General features: G+C 37.9%; 2 protein-coding genes across 3 annotated transcripts in view; one reads left to right on the top strand and one right to left on the bottom strand.

Annotated features, from left to right (window-relative positions):
• LOC146002068 (rab-like protein 3) overlaps positions 1 to 8,102 on the bottom strand; it is a 37,566-nt gene extending 29,464 nt beyond the window's left edge. Inside the window, exon 1 of the mRNA XM_083139782.1 lies at positions 7,737 to 8,102. Coding sequence (XP_082995908.1) covers positions 7,737 to 7,782 — 46 coding nt within the window. The 5' untranslated portion in view covers positions 7,783 to 8,102. The remainder of the gene's footprint in view (positions 1 to 7,736) is intronic.
• Positions 8,103 to 18,295: 10,193 nt separating this feature from the next.
• Positions 18,296 to 23,466, top strand: part of TfIIEalpha (transcription factor IIEalpha) — a 57,394-nt gene continuing 52,223 nt past the window's right edge. For both annotated transcript variants that reach the window (XM_083140497.1, XM_083140498.1), the window contains exon 1: positions 18,296 to 18,608. The gene's annotated coding sequence lies outside the window, so the exon portion shown is untranslated. The remainder of the gene's footprint in view (positions 18,609 to 23,466) is intronic.

Raw genomic sequence — 23,466 nt, 5'->3', positions numbered from 1 at the left:
TTACAACAATGGCAGGACTGCCATGAAGGAGATTAGGGTTTCAAACCTCCAGGTGAGTAATTGTATTTTTGCTATCCAAAAGTCGGATATTTTCTGAATACACCTTGTATACTGCTTGTTATCAGGGCAGGGTTTTAACTGCTGCAGCCCCAGAAGTTACATCTGGGAGGGGCGAATATCGGTTGAGTACCTGATTTCACCGAGAATCAATTCCGATTAGCCTATCATGAGCATGAAGTGGATTTCCATCAAACTTGATTCTCAAGCCTGTTAAACTCGGTGATAAGAGACAGAGCAGGTGGGTATTCCAAAACATTATGCATAATATGTTAAAAAAAACCTGGCAGTTGGCTCTTATCACCCTCCCCATGCATTCGCATCTATGTAGCACATAGGCCAGAAGAAAAATGTTACCCCTCTCACCTTTCTTTATGTGAAGGAGATGTGGATCGCTGTTGCACTACATTATTAGTCACAGAAGTGCATCTCTCCACCAACCTTGTTACCTTTTATACAATTACTGGCATACCTAAATGCAGTTGATATACAGGGTGTCCATAAAGTCCCGGTACCATTACAAAAAAACATAGCTCAGAAACTACATGCAATAGAACAAGGCTGTTGATTGCAAAATGAGCTACAACTCTCCATGTTTATATGCTATACACCTAAATGTGAGCCCCTCTAGTTGCTCTCAGAACATCAAGGCGGTAATCCACTTCTGCCCATACACGCTCAAGCATATCACCACTAACAGTTACGATACTCTCAGTTATTCTTCTTCGAAGAGTAGCAACATCTGGAACAGGAGTGCAGTAAACACAATCCTTGACATACCCCAAGAAGAAGAGATCCAATGGTGTGATATCAGGAGAGCATGGTGGCCAGGGACTAGGTCCATCATGGCCTATCCACCTACCAGGGAAATGCCTATCCAGAAGACCTCGAACATCCTTAGACCAATGAGGGGGTGCCCCATCTTATTGAAAAATTATGGTTGGCTGGAATTCCTCCAATTGAGGAAGAAGGTACTGTTCAAGCTGTTTTTTTGTAATGGTACCGGGACTTTATGAACACCCTGCATCAAGAAATTCTGCATCACTGTTAGAATTACCACATTTCCTTTTTCTTCTGTTTTAAAGTTATTCTATTTACACTGACCTCCACTCAGTGAAACAAAGTAACCACCTATTGGCTCCACACTCAATATCTATTTTACTAACTCTCCTAGCCTATCAATACAGTGAATACATCCGCGTTATCACAAACAACATCAAATCAAATCCCAAACATTTATGGTCACTCATCAACTCAAGGAGGCAAAATTCCCGAATACCTTTCGAAGTAAAGCATGGCTCAGCACACGCAGAGGGGCCTGACAGAGCTGATCTCTTTAACTCCTTTTTCTCTAAAAAATATAGTGTCAAATACACTGACTTCTTCTCTTCCCAATCTCACTCCAGTTTGCTGTCACTCTCTGACATCTCTCTCCACGTCTCCGGGAGAAGTTCAAAGCATCCTATCTTTGTTGCCTGAAAATGGCGCAAATGGTCCTGACGAAATCCCTTCTATTTTCCTCAAAAACACTGCTTCTTTTCTCGCTATTCCCTTCTCTATTCTATTAACACCTACTTCTTAAAAATCTGGTAAGTAAATCACCTTTTAAACTAATTACACAAATTGTAGTGTGCTTGCTTCATTGACAGTCTACAATGAAGACAAACAGCTGTGAGTGGCTCATCTCTTAATAGCGCAAACACTGACTGGGTGGTCTCCACTTCAATGGATCACCCCGTATTGCTTTTTTATAGAAAGGTTTTTTTTCTGGTAAATGGCCCTGTAAAATATTTGGTACCAGTTTCATAGATCAGAGACACATTAAAATCAGATATTTTGTGTTTCACATGCCATTATGCTTTTTACATGAAAAAAAAAATGCAATTTTTCACATACAGAGTAATTTCTTTGACTCCTTCTTTCACTTCCATAACACAGAATATGGCGGACAAATCTTGACTACCATAATGGGCCTGCAGTGTTTCCAACATACTTCACCGAAAAACCTACTATTGTGTTCGTTACTTGTGCAAATTGTACATTATGCACGGGTAGCTGACGTATAGCCCCACGAACCATACACGGATAGCCCCACAAACCATTCACGGATAGCCCCACGAACCATTATGCATGGTAGCTGACTGATAGCCCCACGAATCATTATGCATGGTAGTTGACCGACAGCCCCACAAACCATTCACAGAAAGCCCCATGAACAATTTCCAATAAGGTTAGCTTAGGTTTGGTTATGTTAGGCAAGCATAGTAAAAGAAAAAAGGGTTTGAAACACTGACAGGGGCTTACGTCATCAAACGTACACAGCATCCGGTTGCCGTAGGGCAAGCAAATGAAAGCAATGGCAATTGTGCGTCAGTGAGATATTTCTCTTGAAAAATACATGATTTCCCGGTCAAATATATTCCACGATGAAAGAAAATACCTCGACGAACGTTGTAAACCTTGGAGAAACTCATTTCCGTAAGTAGTTTCTTGTGCAAAATTGAAGAAATGTGTCTCCGATGTATGAAACTGTTACCACATATTTTGATTGAATTTTGATTTAAATATATTTTTTCTGTTTCTGATACTGTATATAAGAACCTACTATTGATATGTTTGCTTAGGGTGTTAATAATTTCAGTAATTTTTCTTCCAGTGAAAATAAAGTTGGTATATAGCAACAACACATAAAGGCAAGTGATGAAACACTACGTGTACAATGTTTTGTTAGTCTGCGTATCTTGTCTTCTTCCAGAATAGTGTATGCAGCTGATACGCATAGCTGTAATGATTCTGTCATTCTGTTTGACGTGTGTGCAAATAAAAGGCATTTGTCATAGGAAGGTGAACTGTCATTGTATCATTTATCCAAATTGACTAATATAACAATAAATAAAACATTCTGGATGTATTATTTAATCGTAACTTAAAATATTTTTTATAATCTTTGTAGCTGAATTTTGATGATTTTTTAATGATGGTCTGCAAAATATCAGCTACCATGTTTATTTACAGCATTATTGGTACTAATTTACTATTCCACAAACAGATTTCTTCATTTTTACACAAGAAACTACTTACGGTAATAAGTTCCTGTAGCATTGTCTAATATCTGGAAAGTGTTTTCTATAGAGCGACCACAAGGAAAAGAACCCTGGACGTAAAGTCCCCACGCAGCTTTCCCTTCTCCCATTCAATTCGGGCCATAAGGAAGCCTGGTCCACTCCTCACGGGAGTACGGTGCACAGGGGTTGTGGGTCTGCGCAGGTTCATTTGCTTGTGGTTCCACTATATCATGTGGGAATGTATCATAGCGGAAATTCATTATTTTTGTAGAAAATTAATTCTCCGACGCACAATAGCCTTTGGCGCGTACACGTTCGTAGAATATCGTGCGTCGTGCTTGTGTTTTGTCGATTGCAGGGTTTCCAACCACGCCATTGTTTTCCGAAAAAATGACATGTCGTGGATGCATGGTGAAATTCATAGCGGGTGTGGAAGATCCACTGGATTTTGTAATTGGGTACTTGAAAAATGGGTAGCCCCATAAACCATTCACACATAGCCCCACGAACCATTTCCGGCAAGGTTAGGCAACCATAGTTAAAATTTTGTTTGTAAATTAATGCGAAGAAGCTTAAAAAAAACCTTACTTTCATAAAAAAAAACGTGAATACACCATCAAGAATGTTCCGAGAAGCAGATAGGTAAGTACGAATGTTAAAAGTGACGAAACGAAGAAGTTACAATGTGCTTGTGGAATAGTAAATTTTTACAGCACAATTTAAGGTTTAACATGATTAGTATTTTGCATATTATTCTACACAAAATTTTTGCTATTCTTGCCCACAAAATTATTGAAGTATGTTAAGTATGTTTACAGTTGACATATTACAATTCTTTTTGTATGAGCTTCACCTCATCAGTACATACAATTTGTTCACTCTCTTAGAGCCTAATAAACACCATTCAATGATTACGAGGATAAAATATCTGCGTTGTTTGCAGTATGCATATCTTGAAACAATGATAACTGACCTTTCCAAAGGTTATCACATTAAAACAGCAATGCATTGGAGCATTAACAGAAGTTGAAATCTATGCAAGTTGCAAAATTTGTTATGAAACAAAATGATTCTTTTTTTTGGTAAATTTCTTATATCCGGAAAACTGATTCCTTCAAATTTACAGGAGAAATTACTTACCGAATGCAGTTTCTTTACACTTGTGGAAGTTTGGGGAAGTGTTTTCTCGCATCGTTCATTGAATTTTGTCGGTAAATCATCTATTTTTCAATATAAATGTGTGACCGATGCACGAAAGCTATTGCATCCATTTCCTTGCCCGTGTGTGATGACGTAATCACGGTCAATGCTGGTCAGTGTTTCCTAACACGTGTTTTTGTAATTCAAGAAGGTATGTTTCCACAAATGGTTTGTGGGGCGAACCATTGGCGCTAGCCCCACGAACCATTGATGCTAGCCCCACGAACCATTGGCGCGTGGATAGGTTAGTTCAGTTAGGTTGAGATCGATAGTTAAAATTTGGTGTCGTTTTAGTATCACGATCTAGAAATTGGAAATAATTGCGAACCATTTCAAACGACAAAATTGGGGCTATGTGTGAATTGTTCATGGGGCTATGCATTTTTTTTCTAAACTAATTTTTAACTATTCTAACCTAAATGTGGCCCAACCTAACCTAACCTTACTGGAAATGGTTCGTGGGGCTATGCGTCAATGGTTTGTCGGGCTATGTAGGTATTTTTGGGTGGAGTGGGGTGCAAACACTGCATGCCGAGTACGGTAGTGAATCTGTCACTGCCATTTTGCATGTTACCGAAGGCAAAAAGAAACGAAGAAAACTTACTCGATATGTCGCAGAGCTTATTTCCATTAAATAAGCGAAATGCCACCTTTAACAATGTTTCTCAATGCAGAATACGTAAGTACGAATATTGAAATTAAATGAACTAGCAAATTTCAGCCATTTTCCGGATATAAGAAATTTACCGATAATGTACCTGACGAAAATATGCCAGCAGGAGGAAGAACAATATTTTCTTAACTTTGTCCGCTGAATAAAATTATTTGGGTACCAGTTTTATAGATCGAAGACACATTAAAATCAGATATTTTGTGTTTCACATGGTTCGTACTTACCAATTATGTATTGCAGAACATAGTTCAAGGTGCCATTATGCTTTGTACACGAAAACAAAGGAATTTTTCACATTCTGAGTGCTTTTTGTTATTCCTTTCTTCGCTTCCGGAACACACAATGTGGAGGGCACATCTTGACTCACGTTGTGGGTATGCAGTGTTTCAACATTCTTCACCGAAAAATACCTACTATCGTGTTCGTCACCGGTGGAAATTATACATTATGTAAGGGTAGCAGACGGATAACCCAGGTAGCAGACAGATAGCCCCACGAACCATTCACAGATAGCCCCATGAACCACTATGCATGGTAGCTGACCGATAGTCCCACGAACCAATCACGGATCCATGAACAATTTCCGATAAGGTTAGGTTAGGTTTGGTTATGTTAGGCAAGCATAGTAAAACAAAAAGGGGTTTGAAACACTGACAAAGGCTTACGTCATCAAACGTACGCAGCAACCGGTTGTCGTAGGGCAAGCAAATGAAAGCAATGGCAATTGTGCGTCGGTGAGATATTCCTCTTGAAATATACATGATTTCTGGGTCAAATATATTCCACGATGAAAGAAAATACCTCGACGAACGTTGTAAATTTTGGAGAAACACATTTTCGTAAGTAGTTTCAGTAATTATGCGATATAACCCGAACACCTCTCACTCATTTATTTCGTTCATTTTAGCAGTGATACTTACTTTTTCTGCATTTCGGAAGATTCTTTGAGGTGAAGTTATGCCTTTTTCCATAAAATAGTGTCAACTTTTCATATTATGAGTCATTATTTGTCTTCCTTGTTCCGCTTGGGTAACAGACAATATAGCATGCACTCGTCATGGATCATCGCGCACTGTGCTTGTGTTTTGTCACTTTGGAGTGGGTATGCAGTGTTTCAATCTTCCTAACTGAAAAATACCTACTTTCGTGTTCATTATGTCATCAAAAACCATTGACGGATAGCCCCAAAAACCATTCACGATAGCCCCACGGACCATTTCTGGCAAGGTTAGGTAAGCATAGTTAAAAAAAAAAATCTCGTAAAAAAAGGCAGGTTTGGAAACACTGGCGAGACCGTGTGACTTTCGATGCTCACACCATCTGCAGGTACATAATGGAAACAACGGCAAAATGGGTAACACTTTACTATACCGGAGACGGATTTCTTCAAATTTACAGGAGAAAGTACTTACGCAAATCATTTTCTGTAGCGTTGTTGATGTTCGGGATTGTAGTTTTGATCCATTTTAATGCGAATGCATGTGGTTTTCTACGAAAATCTATTTCCGATGTGCTATTGCTGCTGCCGTCATTTGCTTTCTGCACGAGAGCACAATACGCTCTCGTATTGTCCGTATATGATAAATTGAACGAAAGGAGTGCTAATGGAACCTAACCTAACTTAGTAGGCATACCTCGTCCCCGTGATTTTTCGTGGGGCTATCGTGAATTTTTGGGCTAATGTCAATGGTTTTTGGGGCTACCCGTGGATGGTTTGTGGGAAATAAGGAACAACAGTAAGTACTCGTTAATGTAAGAAACAAACATTATTTTCGTTAGAAATTCATTATTTCACCTAAAGAAATGTTCCGCAATGCAGAATAGGGTACTACTTTACTGTACCGGAGACATCTATCAATGATTTATTTCGCAATTTTTTACATTGTTAATGTACTATTCAGAATTGCGGAACATTTCTTTAGGTGAAATAATGAATTTCTAACGAAAACAATGTCTATTTCTTACAATAACGAATACTTACTGTTGTTCCTTATTTCCCACAAACCTTCCACGGGCAGACCAAAAATTCACGATAGCCCCACGAACCATCACGGGGGCGAGGTATGCCTACTAGGTTAGGTTAGGTTCCATTAGCACTCCTTTCGTTCAATTTAGCATATACGGACAATACGGGAGCGTATTGTGCTCTCGTGCAGAAAGCAAATGGCAGCAGAAGCAATAGCGCGTCGGAAATAGATTTTCGTAGAAAACCACATGCATTCGCATTAAAATGGATCGAAACTACATTCCCGAACATCAACAACGCTACAGAAAACGATTTGTGTAAGTACTTTCTGCTGTAAATTTGAAGAAATCCGTCTCCGGTATAGTAAAGTGTTACCCAGAATAGTACGTTAGCAATGTAAAAAATTGCGAAATAAATTATTTGATAGGTGTCTCCGGTATAGTAAAGTAGTACCGCAAAATGTCGTCGCTTTACAGAAAATGCAAATTCCTTACATAAAAAGTGATTATTTCTTGTTCTGCAGCATTCTATGGTTAAGTCTTCAGTTTCCGCGAAAGAAAATACCTCGAAGTACTTCGACAATGCTACAGAAACTGATATCAGTAAGTAGTTTTCCTGTAAATTTGAAGAAATCCGTTCGGGCTATATCGCATATTTACCGTAGTTTCTTGTGTAAAATTGAAGAAATGTGTCTCCGATGTATGAAACTGTTACCAAGTATTGTTATTATTTTACTTTTTCTACAATACGAATCGACTGAATGTAATTTACGTACCTGAATCCCCTACAACAATAACACGTACTTTATCTATCCCTGCCATAATTAGTAATTCGCAATATTATCATATCGTTTTTGGACACGACTATGTACTGCAACTCGATGCTACAGGGTTAAAAGCTAGTGCCTATTCTTCATTAGAAGATTTACAGTTATTACACCTTAATGCAATGTACTGTAAAGCAGCAGCAGACGACGTGGAATCATTCACGCAGATTGACGCCGAGCGTTCTAATTCGATAATCCAAATTAGATTAGTGGAGTAGGCTTTGATATGGGAATGTTTTTTTTTAACCGAGCTGCGAAAGAAATATGACAGTTTGTTCAATAATTTGCATTACTTTTTCCTTCCCTGTTTATGGAGAGTAATTAATTTTTATGCAGTATAAGTTATCAAGTAGTTTCTTAGCTTTCCATATAACATATTTCTTTATACAGCATATATGTGAAATATTGAACTAACGTTATTCGGTTCCGTACTCATATTTTCAGTTTCTATCGCGAAATTATAATTATGTTACATCTTTGTGGAAGTTAAAATAAAGAAATATAAAGGTAAAACTTGAGCAACCAAAAAAATAAATAGGCCACAATGAGTATTACACCGTATACATTAGACAGATTTTATTAGCCGTAATCTGTGTCTTTGGTTATGTTTGGTGATGATGCGAGATAATCTGTGAGTGACATTCATCCATCCACCTACCGAGAACAGAGGGGGCCACTCCGCGACTTGCACGTTATTGGCTAGAGCTTGTGACGTCACCAAGCGGACAAGAGCGGAAGAAAGCTATGCGTAGAATGTAGCAGATGGCCCATGAAAGGCTGTGTTTTCATGCATCTTTTGATATTATACACCAAAGCTGTTAATTTAATTTGACAACAAGAGATCAAATACGCGATAGAAGAATACATTTATTCCGAAACAATGCATAGTTTATTTTTTGCGTGATATCTTGTCCCTGTAGGCTGTAGTCCACTGCCAGCTTTTCTTTCCAGCTAACCTATTGCATTTATTTTAAATATCTAATTCAAAGGAAAGTTCTTGTCCGGGCATATTCTGATATGAATTTTTACTGAATGTCCTGGAATTTCCCTTTAATATTTTTATGCTACTTTTCAGATTCTCCAGTTGATCGTCACGATGAGGATAAATTCGTTTTTGTTATTTAGCGTCTTCTTCCACTTTTGGCTAATCGCGACGAACAGGGTGAGTGATGTTTAGTTTAAATTGATGAAGGGACACTCGCAACAGGCACGTATTCAAGGGGGAGCTTAGGAGGCTCGAAACCCCCGAAAGTTTGCTGTTTACAATAGATAAAATGAGGTTTTTTGTTTCTTGTGGTGGGAAATAAAATAATGTGACGATAATTTAAGGAGAGAAATAATTATCGAGTCAAGCACGTATCCAAGGTGGGAATCAGGGGGCTCCAGCACCCCCTTCAGGAAATTACGCTACATAAAATTAGGTTTATGGCTTCTTGAATAATGTGATGATAATTTGAGAGAAATAATTATCGAGCCAAGACACAGAATGTTCTATAACCCTGTTATTGTTAATAGCGCGCACCCAAGGTGGGATCAGGGGGCTGGAGCCCCCCTTAATTTTTTTCAGTTTACAATACATAAAATTAGTTGTTGTTTTTTTTATTTGATTTATTTTATTTTACTTCGCGTTTTGTTCCTCTTAGCTAATTTACGAAGATGGGAATGAGTGATGAAATGATGAAAATGATAAATTGACATTCACACACAACCATGGCCGAGCGGGATTCGAACCCGGAACCCTTGGCGTCGCAGCGCGATGTGCTAACCACTCAGCCACAGGGTCCTGCAAAATTAGGTTTTTGTTTTCTTGAATAGTGTGCCGATAATATATAAGGAGAGAAATACTTACCAAGGCAACACGGAGAATGTTCTATAACCCTGTTGTTGATAATATTGCATTAAAACTTTTCTTGCGCTTTCGGTGTTGTCGCAACACTATGCAAAGACTTGTCAGCATTTGGAAGCTGCAAACGTAGCGCCACACGTAATTTTGTAATTGTACACATTGTAATTTTTTAATCTCTGGAAAGCGCGAGAGGAAACGTTCTTAAATAAGAGAAGGAGTCGAACTACTGGCAACATTAACGAATCGTTTTATCTGTGGAACGTTCTAGAATATAATGAGGTTAAAATACGCGGCTTCAATTTCCAGGTTGATCTGTGCAACAGAATCGGTTAATGAGTATTCAAAGGTAAGGGTGATAGTTCATACAGTCGATTAGTGATCAGTCAGTGTCTATTGGTGGCTTTATAAGATCTAGTGATTCGAAAATGAAAAGGACTAAATACCATAATGTAACGAAGTCTACTACTAGTTCCAGTTCGGGTCCAAAGCAGAAGACATTAACGACAGCGGAATTTCCGGAGCCTCAGTGTAGTTCTAGTTCGGGTCGAGGGCCGAAGAGATCGAAGGTCTCTCTCTAAAGTGAATATTTAAGCAGTAACGGGTATTGGAGAGGTTAATTAAAAAAAAGAAATAAGCTGCACAGATCAACTGAAAATCAAAGTTTTGAGTGATAAGTTAGTTGTACCCGGACCAAATTTTCCCAGAATTTTAGAAGTGGAGGGTTATGCATACTATTTTTGGTGGTCAGTCCTCATTTTGCCATCTTTTCCTCTCTTTGACGTTCATTTTTTTAAGGAATACTTGGTCAAATTGGGTTATGACATCACCAACCTTCCCTTGGGCACGTCACTGGAGATAAATGAGTAAGCATTTAATCATATTGGGAGAAGAAACACTAGATGTGTTGGGATCGGAAGGGTTTTCATTGTGAATTAATTGTTTTGAACTGTAATCGAGAAGACCTACTTTGTTTTGTGCCAATATATGACAAGACTGCGGAAGTTGTGACCAGGCGCGTGCCCAGGATTTTCGTAAGGGGGGGGGGGGGTTATCAATCTAACACATTTTCCAGTTCACAGGTCAAATTTCTTGTAATAAATTAGATAATTAATATACTTGGATTTTACCCCAATGAACGCAATCAATGTATTTGCTATGGATGCTTCATGTTTTTATTGCATCATATAAAAGCACCTGCTTGAATATTTCCAAATTATTAATATTTTATATTTAATTGCTCAAATATAATTTTTAAACAAAAAATATGTACACTCAACATTGTAACAACATTAAAGAGATTAAGACTACTTGATGTCTTAAAGACAGTAATAAATAAGGTACCACAGTTCAACAATTTAAATTCTGAAATTTAGGCATCGAGGTTTCTGTGTGAGTTCTGACAGTATGTCGTCACAAGTAACTTTTATATTCCGGTGAATGTTCAGAGCAGCTAACCCATTTAATCTTTCTTCGGAAATGGTATTTCGAAGATAGGTCTTCAAGTGCCTCAAAGTTGAGAATGATTTCTCATTTGATGTTGTTGTTACCGGGATTGTACATAATATGAGCAAACGTGTGTTTACCCAGGGAAATATTACTTCACTGCATATATCAATTGCTTCAAGAGCATTTACTAGACGTCTTTGCATTGCTGCAAGATGACGATACCACAGTTTCATTTCAGTGTGAGCGTCGTCGCCTTGTAATCAAGGTGTCCCGGGTTCAATACCCGGTGGAGGCTAATAGTGGTTCGGATCTCACTTTAAACTTTAGGCCCAGTCCCGATTAGCCTTACTGTGCATAAAGTGGATTTAAAACATCAATTCAATCAATATTGTACTTGTTGTGGAGATGGTTTTGCTAAATATTGTGTACATTTTTGGCATTGTATTATTATATTATTGGTCAAAACATTTGTTTGACAGTCGACAAACAAATACGAACCGCTTCAGTAATTAACATTTTCTACTACAGTGTCATTAATGTGTCATATTCATTTTCATATTAGGTCTATGGAGAGGAATTTTGTATAATGTTAACGTTATGGAACTGCGAAACGAACTGTTGAAGGGGCCACTCCCCCCTTCCCCTCCGAAGCCCAGTACCGCACCACAGGATCTGTCACTGAGCCCGACAAAATCTTGCCAGACAGTGCTCGAAATGCAAATTCGTAGCCGAAAAAGGAGGGGATGTTTGATCGATTTTGGAAATACGAGGGGGTACATCCTTGTATGGATCAACATGGAGACAATACAGTAGGTGGAGGATGCTCAATATGAAAATTATTCTAATTGGGGGTATGGTTTGTGAAACTTTCTTAACTGAAGGCAGCATCCCCTACTTCGACCACTGATGCCAGAAAAGATGCTTTCAGAAAATGAATTTATTACTGCACACGTATATTACTTATTGTATTTGTTGCGTTTGTACAAGAGAAATATTCAGAAGATTTGTAAGGAATATTTACAGTTAATGGGATGCCTATCTAGTCTATCCCGTGTCGTAATACAAACTTTATCCCTTTCCTACAAAATAATAAAACTGTCCATGCCAACCGTGATTTTATAATGTGGTTGCATACATATACACTAGCGACATTAGTGCCACTGCTCCGACGCCAGGGTTTCAAATACCTTGGTGGATCTATAAGATAGGTAATATCGTTTTTCGAGGGTTCGTGAACAAAACAAAAAGTAAATGATTTTAAAGTCCATTTTATATTCAGATACATTAATCGGGACTGGTCTTAAAGTTTAAATCGGGATACGTACCACTGTGCAATGCACCTTCACAGGGGATCAAACCCAGGACCTCTTTGATTACACCACATCGGTGAGGCCTCTGAAATCATTGAGAAAACTTGTTCATCATAATGTTCTCTCGCCCTGCAAAAGTTTATTGGTGATATAGGGTGACATCCTACACACGTCTTCCAGACATACACACGCGGGCACACTCCTCCCCTGCACACACACGATTGTATGCTTACAGCACATGCTATGCCCTCCCAGAAAAACAATTCTAAATCCGCCTATGGATATATCTGCTATCAAATAATGAACGTCACTTACCTCGACAGTTCCTTGACATAATTTTGCAACAAGGTTTGCAATATCTTCTGTTATGCCTTCTTGTTGAATATCAAGAGTCTGAAAGTTCGCACGTTTCACTCTCGCAATTCGGATGGAATTCCTCTGAACTTAAATCGACCTTTTCTGACGTTTTATTTGTGGAAGGTGAAGCTTCAACTTCCATTTTTTGTTTCTTTTTGAAATAATATAATAATGTATTTCTCCTCTTTTTTTCTATCCATCTTTAGTTCCACGTCAAAAATCTATTACACACACAGAAACGTAACACACAACACGACCACTTCGACTTGCTACCTTGCAGACTGCAACTCGCTACAACCCCAGTGAACACCAGGACTTGGGACAAAGATACTGGGCGGTCGAATGTCTGAACCATGCATCCAGCTTGGTCCAGCTCAAATTACGTCACCAGTGTTGACAGCAACCAGTAGAGTCAGTGTCAGTAGTGTTGGCAACTGCTAAATTATTTACGCACAAATTCAAGCGAGATCTTTCAAACATGTTACAAGAAAATTCAATAAACTGAAGGCTGGAAATTGGTTGCGAAAAAAATATCTAATTTGTAAAGAGCACAAGAGTAAAATGTATAATATTTTGGCATATTAATTGCTTTTATTTTGTTTATGAAACTGACTGGGCCAGTTGCGCTATATAACGCACCTTCACCCCTCCCTTCCTCCCGGCATGCTATTGTACAAAACATCGCTTGCCTCCTTCGTAAAACCATGCCTCGCTACTGCCTGCAACAATTATTATTATTATTATAATTATTGATATTTTGAAATAAATATGCATCCAGGTGCGAAATAAGATTTTGACTTACTTTGCCTACTAATTGTAGTGATTCAAATCTCACAGAACTTTGCTCTGCTGGTATAAATGGTATAAGAGGGGGAAAGAAAGAAAAGGGAAGTTAGCAGCACTGTCGTAACAGGAAAGGGAGGGTCATTTTCCTAAGAGGGTCATCATGCGTGAAAGAAAGGGGAGGAGGGATTCCTTCAGTTCGCATTCCAAGGGTTGCGGCTCTTTTCTTGACCATACTGAGAAGGAAATTCTCCTTCCTTTTCAGTGACTAAGGAATGAATGAATGCTTGTGCATTGCTGTAACTCAACTCCAATATTATCAAAAGTAATTGAAGCAGCAATACATTTCTCATTGCCAAATGTAAACATTTTACAATATTGGCAATTTATGAAATAAAATGTATTTCTGCTTTGAATTTTTTTAAATGACGAAACCAATGGGGGGGGTTTTAACCCCCACCAACCCCCCCCCTGGGCACGCCACTGGTTGTGACAGACAATTGTGAACACTTGCGAGTGCTTAGGCCTCAATATGAATAATTTGGTGGGTTTCGGCTTTTATAAGAACTGTAAACATGGGAGGACAAGACACAGTAGTGGTGTTCAGGCTCGAATCAGAGAGAAATATTCGAGAAATTTCTGCGTCCAGTTCGCAGCCCACAGTTTGAGTCTCGCGTTGTCGAGTGGATTGTCCATCCCGTGCGTGTGTAACAGCTTCGTAAAAACACTCGAAGACTCCATAGATGTTTTGATGTCTGATGATAAGAAATGGACAAACACACATACTGAGATGGTTCCGGCACACAGTGTTAATGCATGGAAACAGAGGAGTTGAGTGGTAAAAAATGTTCCGATTTCACGTTCTGTATAATTTGGCAGCCTTGAACAGTGGCGACGATTTTGGGGACAGTTGCCCCCCATTTTTTTGCCTTCACACTATGACATCTCTATGCTAACCCTTGTATACCAAGGGAAGAGAAAGTAAACTTTTCTTGCACCCCCCACTCCCGTTTTGAACCCAATTGCCACCATTGGCCTTAAACATACAATTGTGAGGTTCTATCTATACCCCTTAAAAATATGGTGTTTATCCCCCCCACGAAAGGAATTCCTGGATACGTGCCTGACTCGCAGAGAACACCTATGTCCATGCCGGGACTTGAACTGGGAACTTCGGAGGCGAAATCGAAAGTCGAGCACTTAACGCCATCGGCTACCGAGCCGGTGAATGAATTAGATAATGGCTATTGTATAAATGGTGTATTTTCGGGAAACATTCAAATAGCAATATTTCTTCCAGGTAATATATCCTAGGGACTTCAATGTTGCGGGCTTACTAGGTTCTGGCATGTGGGCCAACAATCTGTGTAGTACACGTGATCCACATGGATTTGTGATCATCCATTTCATCTACTCACCATTCATTTTCATCTTTGCGATTCGCCAAAGGGTAAATTATACTTGAAATAAAACAAAAGCAATACAAATACAAAACAAAAATAATGGAACGATTATGCTGTTACGTTTTCCTGTATTTTAGGCACGTCGCATGTATCAGCCAACAGTCAGAGATTGCTTTTCGATCGAATGATACTTCTAATAATCGGAGGTAAATGCAAGCTGAGAATTATAATTTGATCTCTTATCCACCTGAGTTGAGGATCTAAATTTTTGGATTTTATTTGTAACAATATTTACTACTGCGAGGAATTAAAAAAAACTTACGGCTAATTTCGTCACTGGCTCCCTATTCTGTAATAGTTACATTTGTTGGAAGAACATAGTACATTAATGTACTTTGTATAAATATTACATTATCCATCGCTTTTCCTAATTAAATCTCATACCATATCCAACACACACATAAAATGTGCTTTACTAATAATACAGGTAGGTTTGGTCTGAGTTGTTTTTTTTAAGTCTACTTTATGCACAGTAAGGCTAATTGGGACTGGACCCACAGTTTAAAGTGGGATCCGAACCACTTTGTGCATCCACCGGGTATCGAACCCGGGACCCCTTGATTTCAAGTCGATGACTCTACCACTGCGCCATCGGGGAGACGTGTTCCTTGCATTTTTCTTCCACACGGCCAAGGGTACTTGCAAGGGGCACAGAGGGGCAATTGCACCCTTCGATTTAAAATTTTATACAAATAAAAATACATTTCGTAAAATTATCTTGCTCGCTTCGCTCACAATTTCTCCTCTTCTTATAGTCCAAGTTCAGAGCCATAGCTATATGGGGCGGCGGGATCAAATATTAATGATGATACTGTAATCCAAGAAGTCATTGGTCAATCAAGGGATTCCTATTTTTTGTCAGGTGTCGAAATATGTATTTCAACTATAATAAAATACAATTCACACAATATTTTGCAAAATGGTTAACGTAACCGGTAGGCAAACATTGTCTGTAGTGATACAAGAGTCTCCCCTTTGAAGGAAATAGAGTCCATGGTGGACTAAGAGACCCATGTTTTAACGTTTTAGCAAGGTCAAAAAAAGTATTACATTTTTTTCCACAATTCATCAAAGTGCAGATCCTAACCATTATTATGTAATTAATCCGATTTTGCTTGTACAACACAACACAATGGTGTTGTTGGATTCTCGATAGATTCCTTTGTGCGTAAAAAATCTTGCATACTGGAAACTAGATGGAATCATTATGAAGCGTGATTTATAAAGGGCTCCTTTAATCAGTTCTGCAGAGAGGCCCAAAGCTGTTGTTAGTCATCAATTAACATTATCGACCTGTAAATATGAAGTAGGGTGAAGGTACATAATCGTTCGGATCCCACTTTAAACTGTAGGTCCAGTCCCAATTAGCCTTAGTATGCATAAAGTGGACTTAAAACACCAAATAAATCAATTACACTATCAAGTATGTACAGTCCCTGTTAGCCTATTTATGTTAAACTTTATATTCTTTGGCAACCTGGAAAGGTCATTATCGAAATATTCCTATTTGATGTTGCTCGAAGTTTTTTTTTGTTCGTTGCAGTTTCAAGATACCATCCCTTTTCTGTTACTTATAGCTTTTGGGGGAGGGGGACAAGTGCCTCTGTGTACCCTACCATAATATGTGCCAATGCGACAAAATATATTAAAAATTTGCCCCGTCTAGGATTGACTTCGCCCCCCCCCCCCTACAAAGAATTCCTAGCTACGGGCCTGATTGAATAGCTTCTTTGGTCATTATTTACATGACAGCTCTACTCATTGATTGACGAGAAGATTGAAAGGATGTGCAGGGGAGAAACGCCTGTCCTGTAAGTCGTACATTATATTTTCAGAACAATTTCTCAACAAACGCACATAAAGTAAAGTAACAGTGCAATTGTTAATTAGTGTTCGCTACCTACGAGATGTTCAAAGTATTATTTTCGCGGACGATGTTTCAACTTCAAAGCTAATAAATCTTATCTTGCACTCAATATTCAATGAAGCAATACTTAGAAACTGAGTTCCGATTGTGTAAAGGTTTTTGAAAGTTGCATACGTGATGATACGGAAGGCGAGTGTGGAAGATAAGGCCAGAGGCGCAACCACGAATTTTTATCTGGAGGGAGAAAGTACCAGGATAAACGTACCAATAATAATAATAGTAATAATAATAACATTAATAATGGCATTATTATTACTAGTGGTAGTAGTCGTAGTATCAAAGACGTTATTATCCTCATAAATTACGCAAAAGGGAGGTAGATGTCTGTACTAAAGCATTTATTTGGAACAAACGATTTGAAATATTTTTTTAACACCAGAAATTTTACATTAGCTAATAATTGAAAACAAGCACACAAACTGTATTTTTGAATGGCAGAAAATGAATGATAAATGCATGCCGAAGATATTTTTTTTGTACATATAACATGTATAACTTTCATATGTTTTACACATATGCAACATGGAGCTACATAAAATAAGAAAATACATATGCAAGATGCTAACACTAAATTATGTACGCATTCAAAGTTTTTTTCATTACATATATACAAAACATATTATTTAAATACATCACATTACAAAAAAAAAACAATTATATTGTGAGCGAAGCGAGCAAGAACATTTTTAGATCCAATTTTTGCAATTTAAAACAATATTGATTTAATAAGGAACAAATAATATCACATGGCGCCAAGGCATTCTCTCTTTCACATTTTTTTTTAAAATTAGATTATTTGGCGCCCATGCCCGACTCCCGATGCCCCCTATCTACGTCTCTGAACTTGACGAGACTGAGAAAAAGCGAAGCGAGCGAGAAAATTTTACGAAAAGTATTTTTATTTTTATAAAATTTGAAATAGAAGGGGGCAATTTATCCTCTGTGCCCCCTGCAGGTGCCTTTGGCCATCAATGTTTGCCCCCCCCCCTAGAATTGACTTCCGTCGAAGGTTGGAGGACAATGCCCCTGCCCTCCCCTGTGGTTGCACCACTGAGTAAGTCCGAAATTTGGAGGAACAAATTGAATCAATCCTGCTACAGCAACTTTTTGGGAAGCGATTATCACTTTATTCCAGGCGATTTTCTTCTATTATTATTGCACGTGGCAAGAGCACAAACAGGTTGATTTGTTCTCATTCTATCGGCATTCAAGAAAAAGTGTGTATAAGTAAATAATCGACCCATTTATCTCAAGCTTCCGTATACGATAACGAAGTAAGTTCCATTCTGTCCTCTTAATGACGTCATAGCGCGCACAGAATCATGGGAGAAAATCTCGGAACCTCGGGAATGGCATACCTTATAAAGGTACCTTGGACCGAGAACTTCTAGAGTGCAAGTTTGTTCATCGATTCGGGTTCTTTCCGTAAATAGTGTCATCTTCGTGGAGAAGGAACAATAAATACCAGGTTGAATGCAGATATCTGATGCCAATTGTGTGACGTGAGAAAATAATGCTGAATTTCTCAAGTAGCGAATAAACGGTGAATGAGCGTGGCGTCGTTTTGCATGTCAGAATCTGTGGACTCCTTGATTAGGCGCACTTGAGAATGATTTCGTAGTTTTTTCCTTTTTATAATAACTATACCGAGGCAACGGCAGATGAGCGAGATGTACAAACATACAAAAGGTATTGTTCTTGCAAGATTGAGGTCATTCAACGATTGATAATTACAGTTGATATTATAGAGCACTATTCTGCCTTGCACCTTAAATCAGCAATTTTCATCAGCTTCAAGTCAACAATCATTTGGGATACAGGAATATGAATAACGTACAACATTATTATAAATGCTATTCACCTTTCTCATTTCCTTCTATAGATAGTTCAACCGTGTGCATTTACATTAACCCTCCGGTGATGGTTCCGATTGTTTTATGATTCTTCTAGCACAAAGACTAATTATCGTAGAATTTTGGAAATCATTGTCACACGAAATTTGAACCTTCTTTAAAGTAATGAGCGCTGTTTGGACTCGAGAAAAAGTTATTTATGTTGAAAAAAAACACTTTAAAATTACCTTACGCACTTCTCATGGACAAGATATTCTCCATCGACAAGCGACAGTAAATATCGTAGAAGCGTGAGAATGAATGTAGAAGTAAATCAGAATCTTAGTATAATGCATTTAGGGACTTTATTTTAATGCTAAGGGAACCAAACCTAACCACGATAGCATATATTGAACAAAACCTTAAGTAATCGCTAAATCTCCGCAGTGTGTGTTAACAGACGTAAATCGAAATCAAACCATGTAATAATTGCATTCATGATGAAATCGCAATGAAACAAAAGGAAATTGGGCCCACCCTTCTTTTATGTTGTGCCTGTTTTTTTTAAGGAATGCAATTGTACTGATTTCAGTGCAAAGGTGCCACTGCAGTGGTTTTCAAGTCCTAGCATGCAGGGGCGAACAAGAGGCTTACTACTCAAGTGGGGACCTCCAGTTAGCTATTATCATGTCTGGATCTACAGATACAAAAAATGCGTAATGGATGATATTCAGCGAACAACTTCCCCCACACTGTTCTCCAGTCTCATATGCAGGCCGAAATCTCATGAGAAAAGCTGTTACATTTCCCCAAGGAGACTTAAACCTGCACACACCCCATAGCGGGAGCCCAAAGCATGACCTCACAGTCGCAGCGTTTAAAGGATTAAATTATCTAAAATACCATGTTCAGAAAACATTGACCAACAGTTTAATTCTACTCTTGCTGGATGGTGTAATAGTAAATATGTCTATGATCAGTTCCCAGGGTTATTTATTGCAATACTATACTAATACTTGATGGCTGTGGTGGTGTAGTCAACCTCCATTGTGGAGTGGTTAGCACAGCATGCTGCAATGCCAGGGGTCCAAGGTTCGAATCCTGGGTCACATGTGGATGTTTGTCCCAATGATAATACAGAGAGCTGACCCCAGTGTCGGAATGGTAAGCACATCATGCTACGATGGCAGGGGACCCGGGTTCGAATCCTGGCCTGGTCATGGATGTTTGTGGGTGTTCATCAGTTTCATTATATCATCACTCATCCCCGTCTTCGCAAATTAGCCAAAAGTGGCACAAGAAGCGAAGTAAAATAAAGCAAATCAATCAATCAATAATACAAAGAAAATTGATGTGTGTGAAAATTGAGAAAATAGAGAGAAGAAGGAGGATACTACTGCTTAGGGGTATTACTTTGGTAAAAATTTACTATCCACAAACATGTGTAGCTACTTTGTTTCGTCACTTTTAACATTCGTACTTACATATCTGCTTCGCACAACATTCTTTTAGGTGTATTCAGGGTTTTTTTGGATCAAAGTACAGTAGAGCGTCGATTATCCGAACGTCGGTCAACCGAACGACCACTTAACCGAACTGTGTGCTCGCTCACTTTCAGATATCTGTAATAAAAAAAGTACGTGACTTAGCTGCTCGTAAGCGTGTAGGCTTGCTTAGACAGACCAAAATAAAGGATTTTTTTAAACGTTAATTTTGTGTACTGTGTGTATTGTTCATGCAAAATGCGTATGTAATATGTACATATTTTTGTTTAATAAACTGTACCACATACTATATATTCCTACTAAAGTTGCCTTTGTACGTTACTTTGTAATACATACTTAAAGAGATGCCTGTTTTTATGAATAAATTTACTGTACAGTACTTCTTTTTGGCAAATAAACATGTACAGTTCGATTATCCGAACAAACCAGTTTTCCGAACACCCATGTCTCCCAATTACTTCGGATAATCGACGCTCTACTGTAATTTCAATTTTTCACATTACGAGTACTTCTTTCTTTTCGTTTTTGCACTTCCGTAAGACACAATATGCTGCATACACCTTCGTAGATCATCGCACATTGTGCTTGTTTTTTGTCGATTTTTATTGGGTATGCAGTGTTTCCAATCTTCTTAACCGAAAAAATACAAACATAGTTAAAATGCGTTGAACCATTGACAATAGCCCCGAGACACATTATGTAAGGTTAGGTTTAGTTAGGATAGGCAAACATAGTTAAAATTCGTTTAACATTGTTGTAATATAGCAACCTAACTGTGAAAAAAACCAGTCTGTTATTTTTATTTCAGATAAAAAAAAATTTGATCACATTATTTTTTATTTAAAATTATGAATCCCAAATATCATCAGGTAATTCAAAGTCATCATTGTTTTCACAAAGTCTCTTGATGTTTTCTGTTACATTAAATTTTAAAGATGGTGATAAAAAATAATGTGATCAATTTTTTTTTTATCTGAAATAAAAATAAAACAGACTGCTTCTTTTCACAGTTAGGTTGCTATATTACAACCATGTAACATTCACAACATCCATTATATAACGGATTCTTTTTGTTTATATAATTGCTAACCATTGTTTTAACTGTATCTTTAGTCAAAATGAAAATAAGTGTCTGATGAAGGGAGTGTGTGTTCTCCTGAAACGTCAAAACGAAAAACTGTTTTCTTATGCTTGTAATAACCGTAAACTACAGGAATATATTTCTACAATGCAAGCAATGCGTACATACAAGAAAAACTATGATTAATAATTGCATTAGTATTGAATTCAAACAGTTTTCAATTAATATTTTGAAACATCTCACTGTACATATAGATGTGCATTAATTATATTAACCTTTACAATATTTTTCATTATGTACATTGAGATTTTTATTTACAAAATTTTCAAATTATATATCTAAATATCTGGGGTGTAAGGGGTGATCTTCCACATAGTACACATAACGGTGAACCTCACTTCCACATAGTACACCCTGGACTGCATTTTGCACAGAAACGAGGATCTGGTGACTGGCCCTATGGCCAGTATAATTCTGTGTATTGTCCTCTTTTTTTTGTCCCTATGTGTGCTGATTGCCCGTTTACAGCCTCAGCTTTTAACGGAAGTCAGAATATTTTAAGATTTTAGTTATGCAACGTTAGAGTTGTTATTTGTAACGGTAAGGGGCTGGACCCGTATAATGTGACGGGTGCAAAATAGCCTAAGGAGCGGCGGCTCAAAGAGCAGAGCTGCCATGCCATGCCACTACCCTCAGAAGAAACTCATACCTCACCAAAGTATTGTTAAATGAATACATTTATAATTTACATACAAGGCGATTTGAATCTTCAATCGGTCAAGTTGACGACCACCCCAGCCTCCACGCGGCATCACCAGCTGTTTCGTTCCCTTGCGAGGCAATGATCCGAGACGTCCAAAAGCTGACCTAACTAAGTTGACACATGTGCAGAGGGTTGTAGATTGACTTGTAAACCTGTTGGAAAGTTATTCGTGAGAAAGGTATTATCTACTTTTCTGACTACTTTTGAAAAAACGAATGTAGTATTTATCCAAAGTTAAATTAACATTTAGATAAAAGATAGATGCGTCCGAAGGGCCATCTAGACTTTTTTATTTTTTACGTATAAACTAAAAAATCCTATGGTGATACACGTTTCCTTTGACATTTCTTTTACAACAAATGTCTAGAATATTTTCGACGTCTAGTTGGAATATGTGTGCATTGGGGGAGGAAAAGGGGAGAGGATTTGTTTTTCCCTTCCTCCTGTTATGTTTTTAGGGAAGTGTCCTGTAGTGTATAAAATATAGATTAGCGAGTGAAGATTAATCGTATTAGTGCATTGTAACTTATCACACACACTGTCTTCCAAACGAGGATAAATTAAAAGTTAAACATCTTGACAAGTGCCTCAACCACATGGAGGGGTCAAGTGGGGGAGGGGCAATGTGAGGGTTTTCTTTTTTTCGATTTCTTGATCACGGCACTACCCATCATAGTAGCCACCAGCCGCCACTGAGCCTAAGTGCTGATGCACCCAAAATTTTAAAACCAAATTCAAAATATCTATGTGCGCTTACTAAAATTTTGCTATTTTACAGTTTATTTTGAACGTAATGAATACTGTTCTACTTATTCTGAAGATATGAATAAAATAAAATTATTGTACACCATTCAAAGTTATATTTTCAAAATGATTTGATGAACTGTTGATGCGATTATACGATTAAAGCAAAATGTTTATTAAAGCAATGGGAGACGTTTGGATTTATTTTACCCTTTCCTTATATACAGCCATGCTACAAGATCTTTCCTCATACTCCTGTACGTAAACATTTACAAAATTACTTTGCATATGGATCTCGGACCGTAAATTGTTATACAGCAATTATATACGAATGATGGTAATTTTTTACGAATTTAGAGTATATTTCAAATGTAGAATAAAATTTTATCTATATCGCCTGTTTTAAATTTGTAATTTCAAAAGTGAATGTAGATTATGAATTTTCTAATGTTGTGTATTGTTTAGAGGAATGGAATTCTGTTGTGTTGATTCGAAGGAGGTGCTAAACTCTAGTTATTGATGTTTGAATTTCAATTCATTATCGTTGTGGTGTGGAGAACAATGCGAATATAAATTGTGATTGAATTCGCCTACTACTTCTTTTATCGTCGGGTATATGAGT

The sequence above is a fragment of the Lepisma saccharinum genome, chromosome 18 (genome assembly GCF_977018435.1).
Source record: "Lepisma saccharinum chromosome 18, izLepSacc3.1, whole genome shotgun sequence".
Classification (NCBI taxonomy): domain Eukaryota; kingdom Metazoa; phylum Arthropoda; class Insecta; order Zygentoma; family Lepismatidae; genus Lepisma; species Lepisma saccharinum.
The sequence above is the reverse complement of the archived record's forward strand: the minus strand, read 5'-3'. Positions and strand labels throughout refer to the sequence as shown.